Consider the following 13,663-nt stretch of genomic DNA (forward strand, 5'->3'; position numbering starts at 1 on the left):
CTTTTATAAGTAAGTGGGTAATAGATGTTCTATACTATTTGAAATTGGAAGAAAATCTAATTCTTGCTTCATGGATCTGTTCAAAACTTTTTATTTTTCTTTTAATATGGCATGGAAATTTTTAGTCAACAAAAAGTAATAACACAGCAAATTGTTTATGATATTTATGGTGAGATCTTTTCTGTGTTTTCAGTAAAGGCACAAATGCTATTTAACATTGAACGAATTTAAATAGGAAATTTTAACCAGGTGTACTTCCATATATTTACCGCATAAAACCTCCCTTCACGCATACCACACTGTTTATAAGCAAAAGACAAAATATTATATGTGACACTTTGTGGTCCTCCAACTGTACTAACTCAAAAACAATTCTCTGAAAATCCCCCTATTTAATATTACACCATTCATTCTCTTTCAGGCCTATTACAACACTCTCCTGTCTTGTGATAAACAGAGATTTTGCTTTTGTACAATTGCTTTCACTGTATCCTGAAAATTGAATTAACAGATTCAGAAAATGGATTGATGCACATATAGCTACTGTCATTATTACATGACTCAAAAGTCAAAACACACTTAAAGATTACATTACAGATGTATGGCAAATTCCCAAGATTTGTTGACAGCAGCCTAACACAAACTCCAGTCTGATGTGAATTTTGAACGCCAACAAATATTTCTTCTCAGATATATATGTTTTATATATACAGTATATATATATATATATATATATATATATATATATATAGTGGTCAGCATAAATGAGTACACCCCCTTTAAAAAGTACGAATTTAATCAGTAGCTCAATGAACAAAAGAACAATTTCCAAAATTTTCACAAGGCTGAGTTTTGTTGAACACTTGTTTAACTCCATAACATGAAATTAAGGTTAATAATATAACTTAGATCACAAAATCTTCAGTTTTACTCAAATTGGTTGAAGCAAAAATGAATACACCCCGCAACAAAAACTACTACATCTAGTATTTTGTATGACCACCGTGATTTTTAAGGACAACACCAAGTCTTCTAGGCATGGAATAAACAAATTGGCGACATATTGCAACATCTATCTTTTTCCATTCTTCAAGAATAACTTTTTTTAGAGCATGGATGTTGGATGGAGAGTGATGCTCAATTTGTCACTTCTGAATTCCTCACAGCTGTTCGATTGGGTTCAGATCAGGAGACATACTTGGCCATTCAATCACCTTCACCCTGTTCTTCTTCAGAAATGCAACAGTAGCTTTAGATGTGTGTTTTGGATCATTGTCGTGTTGGAAAACTGCACGACGACCAAGTGCACGGAGTGATGGCAGCATCTTCTCCTTCAGTATAGTGCAGTACATTGTTGACATCATGATACCATCAATGAAATGCAGCTCCCCAACACTAGCAGCACTCATGCAGCCCCACATAAGGACACTGCCACCACCATGTTTCTCTGTTGTCACCATGCATTTTTCTTTGAAATCCTCGCCTTTACAACGCCATACAGTTTTGAAACCATTAGTTCCAAAAACAGTGATCTTTGTCTCATCACTCCAGAGTATAGAATCCCAGTAGTCTTTATCTTTTTCAGCATGTGCCCTAGCAAATTCTAGGCGTGCTTTTTTGTGCATGGGCTTTAGGAGAGGCTTCCTTGGTGGACGATACCCATGCATGCCATTCCTCTGCAGTGTATGGTGTCACGGGAAACGGTCACTCCAGTTTGGCTGTCTACTGCTTTAGCTAACTGCAGTGAACTTGCATGCCGATTTTCTTCAACCCTTCTCATCAAAAGACGCTCCTGTCGAGATGCTAACATCCGTGGACAGCCTGGACGTCTCTGTAAGATGGTTGCACTTCAATCTTTCTTAAATTTTTGGATCACTTTTGCTACAGTATTTTGACTGATATGTAAAGCTTTGCTGATCTTCTTGTAGCCCTCACCTTTTTTGTGTAAAGTAATGATTTCCTTTCTCAGATTTTTTGACATTTCTCTTCCATGTGGACCCATTGCTGACAACATAAAAATGAAGGGCTTTTCTTTGTTAAGTAATGTCCTTTTATAGTCACCTGTCTGCTGGACACCTCTTAAATGAATCATTAGACTCACCTGTAGTTGAATGCCTGTTAATTAGAATTTTGTAGTCTTAAGTGTGGCTTTTCCCCTAAGAATATAATTGGGGTGTACTCATTTTTGCAACATGGGCTTGAATGAATTTGTTAGGAAAATCACTTTTTTGTGTGTGCAAATTAACAAATCTTGTTTGCAATCAATGGCCCACATTTGTGGGAGTATTTTGTAGTACAGTATCTCATAGAAAATGTTGATACTGAAAGGAAACTAAAGGTTTTCTGACAAATGTAGTGTGGTGTACTCATTTATGCCGAGCACTGGTGTGTATATATATACTAGCAGAATACCCGCGATTCGCAGCTGAGAAGTAGTGTGTTAAAGAAGGTATGAAAAAGAAAAGGAAAAATTTTTAAAATAACGTAACATGATTGTTGATGTAATTGTTTTGTCATTGATATAAGTGTTGTTCTCATATCTATATATATATATATATATATATATATATATATATATATATATATATATATATTGTGGTCCAGCTGGGACGCCCAGGATGACCAGAGGATGGCTTGTGCCTCCTCCAGACCGAGAGGGGGCGTCCGTCCTGGTTATGTTGGGGGCCTCGGGTAAAAGGCTTGGAAGCCCAGCCAGGCGGTGCCCCGATGCCGGAATATCCCGTGTGGTCCCAGGAGGACCAGAGGAGGGCTTGTTCCTCCTCCAGACTACAAGGGGGCGTCCGTCCTGGTTTCAAGAAGTACAGGTACATTGAGCACTACTGGAGTGGTTGCGGGTAAACTACATTTTAAAGATTTTGTAACACAACAGGTAAGTAGTACTAACAGCAGCTAAAATGTACTGTATATGGATCATCTCTCGGTAGTAGATCCCTTTTGAAAGGCGCTACACGACGGCTGTGGTATAAAAATGACATTTTCTATGTGAACGTTCAAATTTCTGCCTCTGGTAATGTGCCTTACCGGCATTACCAGCAATTAAAGAAAATTAGTTTTGTGTCCTCTGCAGTGTTAAGAGAGAAAGGCTTTGGTTTGGGATAAAAGGAAAAAGGTGTAAAGAAAGGAAAGTTGCCTTTTTCTTTTATATAGTATAGAGAGATGTGTTCGCTGGACGTTATGATCACCTTTTGGGGACAGTCGCGTGGGTCTTGTGTAGACTGGTGAGACGTCCCTGCCATTAATCGGCTGTGATGGCACTGTCAGTCCTCCACTCGTGTGCGTGTCTTCATAATCCGAGCTGACGACCTCATAATCGTATACGTGCAAAAGAAAATGCGAATCGCCTTAATATTAGTTTGCCGCAATGTAGAAAAGGGGTCACGTGTTTGCACTTGTCTGGGCTATAACTCAGGGGGAGGATGAAAAAAATCAAAAGTGCTCACTTTGACTTAAGGCAGAAGCGCAGTCAGCGTCTCAAAGGCCGGTACAGCTATGCACGCGCTCTGGCTGCTCGACTTTTGCTGGGCAGGAGACCACAGTTTTTGCAGACACGTTCATGATATCAAAAGTCTCAGCGCTCTTTGGAGGTCATTCATATATTATATGATATATATATATATCAAAATACCCGCCCCTCGCAGCGGAGATGTAGTGTGTTAAAGAAGTAATGAAAAAGAAAAGGAAACATTTTAATAATAACGTAACATGATTGACATTGTCATCAGTGTTGCTGTCATATATATGCCTGCCTAAATAAGTCACCCTCGCTTAGCTCTTACTTTTTACCGCTCATTTAATCATGGCTAGTGGCAGAAAAATTATAAAATGGAAGGAGGATTACACTGAGTATGGCTTTACCAAAACAATTATTGATGGCGAATCGATTATTCATAAAGCTTGAACTGGTGATCTGTTTTTCTGTGTTAACCTCATATTTTTTCATACTTCTTCTTAAACCAAGAGGGTGCGAGGGTAAAATGCACTGATCAATGTAATCGGTGTACCAGGAAATCATGCATTGACAAAAGTTCCCCTTTGCTTGTAATGCAAAGTGTGATTAAATGCATTATTTTTTAACGCGTTATGGAGCATATGCATCGAAGCTTCTCAGTTGTGCTTGTGCTAAGAAAAGGAAAGATTTTAAAAATAGCGTAATACGATTGTCAATGTAACCTTTTGTAAGTAGTGCCTGGAGGATTCAGTGTGGAGAAACTTTAGAGACAGCGTGTGTATTAACTTGTGGATTTTTCTGTGAGTATTTGGTGGCAGTGTGAAGTTGCTTCGGAAGATGGCGTTAGCCGCGGAGCTCAGCTCAGAGCAAAATGAGGTAAATGGGAGGGGAGATAAAGATGTGACTCCCCCACCTGCCTTAACTGTCAATCCCCCACAAACACAGTCTCTCGGAATTTGCATAAGCACACCCCTTCACCTGCAATTCTAACTTAGTTACAAAGTGATCAAAACTCTCGTTTATATCCTGCATCCTCTCATTAAACTTGTATCCCGCATTACCCGTGGGCATGAGAAACGCCAGCGGCAACCTGTCTATGAACTTAATTTAAAGTTTAGGTTTACACCTTGCTTTCTTTCCGAAGTACAGCACTCATGAATATGGTAGTATATGTCACTCGCTCGCTTCTTATTGTTTCGCTGCCTTCTCAATTATATAATGCATGTTTTCTTAAGCGCTTTTTGGAGGTCTTCCTGGTTTTCTATGCACTGCATTGACAGTCAGTTCACGTAATATGACCATTACGCGTAGAATTTCAAAATGAAACCCAACTTTTGTAAGTAAGCTGTAAGGAATGAGCCTGCCAAATTTCAGCCTTCTAGCTACACGGGAAGTTGGAAAATTAGTGATGAGTCAGTCAGTCAGTGAGGGCTTTGCCTTTTATTAGTATATATATATATATATATATATATATATATATATATATATATACTAGCAAAATACCCGCGCTTCGCAGCAGCGAAGTACTGCCTTAAAATTTTCATTAAGAAGAAAATTAAACCTTTTTAAACTGAGGGAAAATATACCAATAATTATTATAATTTATAACTATAATAATTACTCTTAAGCAAGCAACGTACAGTTGGCAATGTGAACAGTAATCTTGTTTCAAATCTCACAGCTTGGATTGCTGCTGTCATAATCGGTTTGAGTTTCATGGTTTGTTTCAATTACGACAGTATTTGTAGGACTTGTGTTGAAGAGACATTCGGCATCTGTCAAGCATTGTAAGTATACAACCAGTTTTATTGATAACTTCACATTCAGCTTTTGAGAGTTTAAACATTTATAAACATCAAAGTGTCCACTACTGAAATCGTCACCTGTGAATCTAAGATGTTTAAGAGGCATTGGCGGTTGTCAAGTCACTCACTCACTCACTAACATCAACTCACATGCAGATGCATAGGTGAAGGGCTTAAGCATTTCACTCTTATAGTGCTCCTGTGTAGTATAATTATCTCCTGTACCGTCATCAGTCCACACTTTAAACCTGTCCCAGTCATTCAATACATAAGACACAATGTTCCTCCGGATATCAAGAGTGAGCCTGATATGGCCGTGCAATATGGAACAAAGAGAATGGAAAAGGTAGGTGGCATCTCCGGGCATAGAAACCACTCGGTAAGTGACAGTTCTTTGATCGATGGTGATCACCTCGATAGACATGTTAATGCGGGTACGGTTGGAATGATAAAGGAAATGGGTACCTGAACAATGTAAAGTAAAATACCTACACAATAACTATAATCGTAATAAATGAACAATAAAACAGCGGAGAAGCCTTGGATTAAATAAAAAGGCTGTAGTTATCAGCAGAGAGACATGAATCCCGTGGCGAAGCAAGGAAGGGAATGTAGAGACTGGAGCGACAGAGGCCTTATATAGCAAGGGGCAGCCAACAACGTGGGAGGCGTTGGGATGGGCAACCCAACGCCGCCTCACACGATGACCGAGCTGCAGGCTATGGACGTATATATGTACATAAGTAGGATTCAGTTAGCGTTGGTAACCCGCGTACCAAATTTCTTAAAGATGGGCCAATAAGTAACAAAGACCGTTTAAAAGTTCAATATGGCGGCCGACCGTGGCATCATACCACCGAAATAAGTACCAAATTTCAGCCTTCTACCTACACGGGAAGTTGGAGAATTAGTGACGTTAGAAAGTTCAATATGGCGGCTGACAACGGCGTCACACCACCGAACTAAGTACGTACATTGGTTTCGGTTAGCGCAGGGAAGCCGCCTACCAAATTTTGTGAAGATGGGGCCATGAATAAGAAAGTTCAACATGGCGGATGTTGTTGACCGTTATGACCGTTACGCGTAAGTTGGAGAATTAGTGATGAGTGAGTGAGTCAGTGAGTGAGTGAGGGAGTCAGTGAGGGCTTTGCCTTTTATTAGTATAGATATATATATTGTGGACATTGCCCCGGACACAGACAGGCAGACACGTTAGTATTACCCCACACACATTTATTTTCCATTGTTCTTTACAAAAGTTAATGCTCACAAGCCCCAATACCCCTCAGTCCAGGCCAACACAATGCCTTCTCTCTGTTTTCTTCTTCAGGCCGCCTCCTACCTCCTCCAGAGACCTTGTCCACTCTTCCACCCTACTCTAGGCCCTCTCTGAAGCGAGGCGGCCCCTTTAAATAAGCACCCGGATGTGTTCCAGGTGTGTTCCCGGCAATCTCCCACCAACATGCCCCAGTGTGGCAGAAGTGCCGGCTGTCTCCCCAGAAGCACTCTGGGTGTCCCTGTTCCTCTTCCACCCAGCACTTCCTGGTGTGGCGGAAGTGATGAGGTCCAGGGTCTTCCAAGTATTGGGGTCCCCCTGGCGGTAACCCTGGGTCCCTACATGGTCGAGCTTCCCAGCTCTTTACCCGCAGCTCCCAGGGCAATTGCCCCCTCGAGGTCTGGAGGAGGCACAAGTCCTCCTCCGGTCTTCTCGGGCATCCCGGCTGGGTACCACCTCTATCCGGGTACCACTGTATATATATATATATATATATATATATATATATATATATATATATATACACAGTACAGGCCAAAGGTTTGGACACACCTCCTCATTCAATGTGTTTCCTTTATTTTCATAAACCATTTCCGGTGACTACCTGTTGAAGCTCGTCGAGAGAATGCCAAGAGTGTGCAAAGCAGTGATCAGTGCAAAGGGTGGCTATTTTGAAGAAACTAGAATATAAAACATGTTTTCAGTTATTTCACCTTTTTTTGTTAAGTACATAACTCCACATGTGTTCATTCATAGTTTTGATGCCTTCAATGAGAATCTACCAATGTAAATGGTCATGAAAATAAAGAAAACACATTGAATGAGGAGGTGTGTCCAAACTTTTGGCCTGTACTGTATATATATATATATATATATATCTCTATACTAATAAAAGGCAAAGCCCTCACTCACTCACTGACTCACTCACTCACTCACTGACTCATCACTAATTCTCCAACTTCCCGTGTAGGTAGAAGGCTGAAATTTGGCAGGCTTATTCCTTACAGCTTACTTACAAAAGTTGGGCAGGTTTCATTTCGAAATTCTACGCATAAGGGTCATAACTGGAAGCTATTTTTCCCATATAATGTAATGGAGTCTTGAGTTGGAGATGGCGGGCGGAGTTTAGTGTGACATCATCACGCCTCCTACGTAAGTACGTAGAGAACAAGGAAGAACTCAAACAGCGATGAGCACAAAACGCCATTTCACAATTGAGAAGGCAGAAAAACATTATGAAGCAAATGATGCATACAAGCATATTCATAAGTACAGCTACTGCGGAAACAAAGCACGGCGTGAACCGTAAGTTTATATTAAATTAAGTTCATAGACAGGCTGCCACTAGCGTTTGTAATTTAGTGCCTGCCCATATAAGGCCGTCCATCAGCGGCAATCCAATACAAACACTGCCGGTAAATATTCACGTGTGAAGGACTGTGCTTATGCAAAGGAAGATGACATGGTCAGGGTGGTGTTTGGCACAAACTCATTGAAACTGCAAGAGAAACTTTTAAGTGCGGGTCTTAGCTGACATTACGAGATGGCACCAGTACAGCTGGGAACCTTCGATGCAAGAACACCAAGCGGCTCACGTGAACTGGCGCATGCGCAGACAAAAGCAACAGTTCCAAAGAGTGCTGAACAAAAACCGAATTACACAATTGAGAAGGCAGCAAAAAAATATGAAGCGTCTTATACATACAATCATATTCATAAGTGCAGCTACTGCGGAAACAAAGCACACGGTGGAAAAAGTGAATGTCCCGCTAAAGGAAGACAGCGAAAAAAAACCCGTGCATGCAGTTTGTCACATCACAGATAAAAGGAAGACGAGCTGTTTATTGATGCAGTAAGGAACTAATCGATGAATGAAACCTCTTATCTTTACAGCGATTGACAAACACGGAATGTAACTTGAACACATCCTACAAATACGAGCCTGATTGAAAGAAATAATGATAATCAAATCCTTGATGACAGCAACATTCAATAACACTCACAAAACAATTACTGTATATTGACAATCATGTTACGTTATTTTTAAAATGTTCCCTTTCTTTTTCATAACTTCTACTTCTCCACTGCGATACACGGGTATATATATAAATGTATATATATACCCCGATCTACAATACATACTTTAGCATAGACAAGCCACACGCTGTGGCTAATTGTAGAGTCTTAAGCCTCTAAGCCGACATTCGAGGTTCGATTCCCGAGAGGGATGTACTGACTATGTACGCGCTACCCGATTCATTTTACCTTCGCATCTCCTTGGTTTGGGACGTATGAAAAAATATTAGGTTAACGCAGAATCATGTTACGTTATTTTAAAATTTTCCCTTTCTTAGCACAAGCACAGCTGAGAAGCTTCGATGCATGTACTCCATAACGCGTTAAAAAATAACGCATTTAATCACACTTTCAATTCCAAGCAAACGGAACTTTTGTCAATGCATGATTTCCTGGTACATCCATTACACTGATGCACACATCACAGCTACAAAAATGTTAGAGTCGGAATAAAGCGCGTTCCTACGACTGATCATTTCGACTACCCGCGAAGCCTTGATAAAAGCATGGTTTTGTGCACACTGAAAAGCAAGCAAAATTAGATGCATTACAGAAAGCGGACTTTGTGGCTCTTACTGGGGATCATTGGACTTCCGTGACCGTTAGTAATTCTAAATACATCTAATTACAAAATGTTCAATGATCACACTGTTTTAGCCTAATGTACAAAATAATTTTGGCTAATGTTACTCAGAGTTTAAAGAGTAAGCTGGTCAAATTACCTTTTATGTTTCTGACTTATTTTTTAAGAAGAAAAACTGCACTTTATGGTGAAATTTTGGTTATTATTATTTAAAGACAATACTATTCTGAAAATGTACTTAAAGTACTTAAACTACCACTTTATTTTTAAGTCTGCCCAATTTTAACCAGGGATGATATTTTTGTTTCTGTTTTGAATTCAAATGCAGTTTAAAAGCTTTTTTTTCAGAAATTAAAACAGCTTCAGTTTACAATATTCATGTCCATGTCTATTATTTGATTCTGTCGCCCACTAAAACCGTTTTAAATAAAAAAAAAAAAAACATTTGCGATTTGGGGCAAATTTACGTGTCGATTACATACGATTAATCAAGATTAATTCTTACACAGCCTCTAATTAATTGGATTAATTTTTTAATCGAGTCCCACCTAATATATATATATATGTAGATATATATATGTAGATTTGTATATATATGTGTATATACAGTATATATGTAGATATGTATATGTTGTATATACAGTATGTATATATGTGTGTGTGTATATATACAGTATGTGTATATATATGTATGTGTGTGTATATGTATATATATATATATATATATATATATATATATATATGCCAGCAACACTCATGACAATGACAAAACAATTACATTGTCAATCATGTTACGTTATTATTAAAATGTTTCCTTTTCTTTTTACTTCTCCGCTGCCAAGCGCAGGTATATATATATATACACAAACACAGATATATATAAATAGATAGATATAAATAGATAGATATGACAGATATGACAACAACACTTATATCAATGACAAACCAATTACATTAACAATCATCTTACGTTATTTTTAAAATGTTTGCTTTTCTTTTCATAACTTCTTTAACAACTACTTCTCCTGCAAGCTGGTATTCTGCTAGTATATATATATATATATATATATATATATATATATATATATATATATATATATATATATATATATATATATATATATATATATATATATAATATTGTAGTGCTGCTGCTTTGCAGTAAGGAGACTGTGGAAGATTCCCAGTTCCTCCCCGTGTGGATAGCGCTTTGAGTACTGAGAAAAGCGCTATATAAATGTAATGAATTATTATTATTATTATATTGGATATAACAACTAAAAGTATGGAGTAGGTCTATGTGTAAAAATAGACAATAAATGTATCCATTTGTTGCTCCCCACATGAACACTGCAAAAATTAAATTCTGCACCGAGTGGTTAATACTGAGGTATGTCACCACCCTAATGTGATTCCTGTGTTGGAAAAAACATGCTTACATATTTAGTCATGATTTTTTACTTTTAGCTTTAATTTTAGTTGCTATCATTAAGAATACAAACTAATAATATTGTTGCAAACTCAACATAGGCATTGTACTAAATATTGTTAAAAATGTGCCTTTTTTAAGTTCACAGGATACAATATGGGAAATGAGCTAATTCAAGTTTCTGGTCAAATTCGAAATCTCTTTCCCACAGATGGAGGAAGAATAAAGATAGAACGCATAAACTTCATCCAAGGTAATTTTGTAATATATAATGTACAAGATATTATATTTTATATATTATATTTGGAAATTTAATTTTTTGGAAAACTAACCAAATGTTCTTTACTATAAAGAATAATAATTCAGTTAGTTCATTAATTACCTACTTAATAAATTACATAATTAAATATAAAAATTCAAACATGATTCATTTATAATAAAACACATTGCAAATATTATAGCTATTGTAAAATAATTTTAAAAATTAATGATGTTTACATTGCTGTTTTACCCAAGGAAAGGTGTGCACATTCTCTAATCACTCTAATATATATATAATATATACATCTGGAGACAATCATGAATGAATTTTGTTTAATACTGGGTGGGGACAATTGGATGGCTAATTGAATGTAAAGATCTGCAAAGATCACAGATACTTACATTAATTTGATCCAACAGAGAGCAAGCTTCTGTTTACGATGAACCATCTACAGTCAAAGAGTCTCCTAAAAACCCTATTAGACATGTTTGTCAAGTGTGCAGAGCGCACATTGCATATTTTAAAAATAAACATAACAAGTTTTAAAAATAAACATAACCTGATGCATGGGAAAAAACTTTCTATACCATCACATTATACCTTAACGCTCATTGGCAAGATTGCACGAATGGTAAATGTGAACGATATTCTATTACAGATGCTGTGTGTGATCTCTGTTGTTCAGCATTATGACAATAGTATAGGAGTCGATGTGATCTTGAAAGAATTGACAGCTATTTTCATGAAAATATGAACTGCAAAATATGCATTTGAAGTAAACGATACAGTATGTCACCCTCCGTCAAAAGGACTACCGTTAAGAGAACTGATAAGGAAGAGCCAAAGGAGATGCAGATTTCAGTGCTTAAAACACCTGAATCAACAAATCTAAATAACACCACCAAGTAGATGCACAGATGCTAAACACCATCCAACTTCTGACTGCACGTCTAAACAAGTAACTAAAACAAAATTCAACATTAAGTTCTAATGGGAAATTCAAATGTGCCATGACAAAATAACCACAGCTTTTTAACAAGTTGCAAATCCTTAGACTGCAATGATTATCTAAACTCTGTTTGCTGTTGTTATGTCATATAGTGATGTAATAGTTTAAATGGCTCTTCATGTTACAGTATGCAATTTAGGTTTAGACATTTATGTTGCTTACAATTCCACAGTATTGAGTTGGTTTATCTTCAGCAGTTATGTTGTAGGCTTGCTTGTAGTTATGGCATGATTCTTTCATGTCTCACTTCATGTTCCATGTTTGCACGAGTTTTAACTTTAGTACATTCCTTTACAATTAAATCCAGAATTAACGTTTCCTTTAATAGCAGCAAGTCATGTGGGTCCTAAGATAGCAAAGCATTCCCAATGTTGTACTGAATGATTTTATGCTTCAGTCTTGGAAAAATTTACTATTTTCTTATATCCTGTTTTCAGCAATATGTCCTTTACTTTGGGTTGGTGGAATTTCTATAGAAATACTTTTTGTAAAGCTTTAGGAAATCACAATAATGGCACAGGATTTTTATTTATATACTGTAGGTCAGGAGTGGACTTTGAAATTTTAGTTCAGGATGTATGTTTTTCTTACTTTCTCATGTATGTTGAGGAATTTCTCATGTAAAATAAATAAAAAAAACAAAATCCATCCATCTATCTGTCTGTCTGTGATGGGTTTCACAGTTTTTTATTAATTTTAGTGCAATCCATACAAAACAATTAAGTTTTTACAAAAAGAAAAATTGAGTTAAGGACAGATCGATCCCCACCCCTGAGAGAGAGAGCAAGCCAAACGGCGTGAAATTTAAGGCTTGTAAACATACCTAAATTAATAAATTCTCTGTGCTTTATGAGCTTATTTTAAGATATTACTGATTAGATTCTGCCGTGTTTTGAAAAAAGTCTGTACGGATCCTCTAACTGAGTATTTGATTTTTTCCAATTTCAAATAGTATAACACATCGGTTTCCCACTGACTTAAAAGAGGAGAGTTTGGGTTCTTCCAGTTTATCAGAATGAGTCTGCGTGCCAAGAGTGTAGTGAATGCAATCACAATTTGTTTGTCCTTCTCCACTTTAAGCCCCTCTGGAAGAACCCAAAACACAGCTGTTAATGGGTTAGGAGGGATTGTGAGTCCAAGGCTGTCTGAAAGGTAAAATTTTAGTCCAGAATAATGTTAATTTGGTGCAGGCCCAGAACATGTGACCCAGTGAGGCTGGGACTTGGTTGTAACGTTCGCAGGTTAGATCATGCCCTGGAAACATTTTGGAGAGTTTTAGTCGAGATAGATATGCTCGATATATAATTTTGAGTTGTATAATTGTATGCTATGCGCATATGGAGCTCAAGTGAATTCTCTGCATTGCTACTTTCCACTCCTTTTCTGATATCTGATCCTTTTCTTGGATCTTTGAAAGGGAGGGACTGTAAAATGATTTTACTTGAGATTGAGCAATATTTTTTCCAGCATGGAAGAGGGTGCAAGATGAGGAAAATCTGGAAGAATAGTGAAAGAAATGTATAGCTGGAATGTTAAATTTGGAATGTGATTGTTCATAGGATGCAAAGACATTGTCTATATAAAGATCTCTAAGCAAGTTAATTCCATATTTCCAGATATTAAAAACTGCATATGTTTATGAAGGTTGAAAGAGGTGGTTCTCTTGCAGAGGTGCCACAGATAGAAGCTTCTCCGTCTTAAAATGCTTTCTACATTGGTTCCAGATTCTAAGTGAGTGGAGCACAATTAGGTTA

General features: G+C 37.4%; 1 protein-coding gene across 1 annotated transcript in view; it reads left to right on the forward strand.

The window, feature by feature from the left end:
- spag17 (sperm associated antigen 17) overlaps nt 1-13,663 on the forward strand; it is a 164,571-nt gene that overhangs the window by 71,045 nt on the left and 79,863 nt on the right. The window contains exon 22 of the mRNA XM_039743723.1: nt 10,780-10,891. Within this exon, the coding sequence (XP_039599657.1) occupies nt 10,780-10,891 (112 nt within the window). The remainder of the gene's footprint in view (nt 1-10,779; nt 10,892-13,663) is intronic.

Source organism: Polypterus senegalus, chromosome 2 (genome assembly GCF_016835505.1).
Source record: "Polypterus senegalus isolate Bchr_013 chromosome 2, ASM1683550v1, whole genome shotgun sequence".
Taxonomy (NCBI): Eukaryota; Metazoa; Chordata; class Cladistia; order Polypteriformes; family Polypteridae; genus Polypterus; species Polypterus senegalus.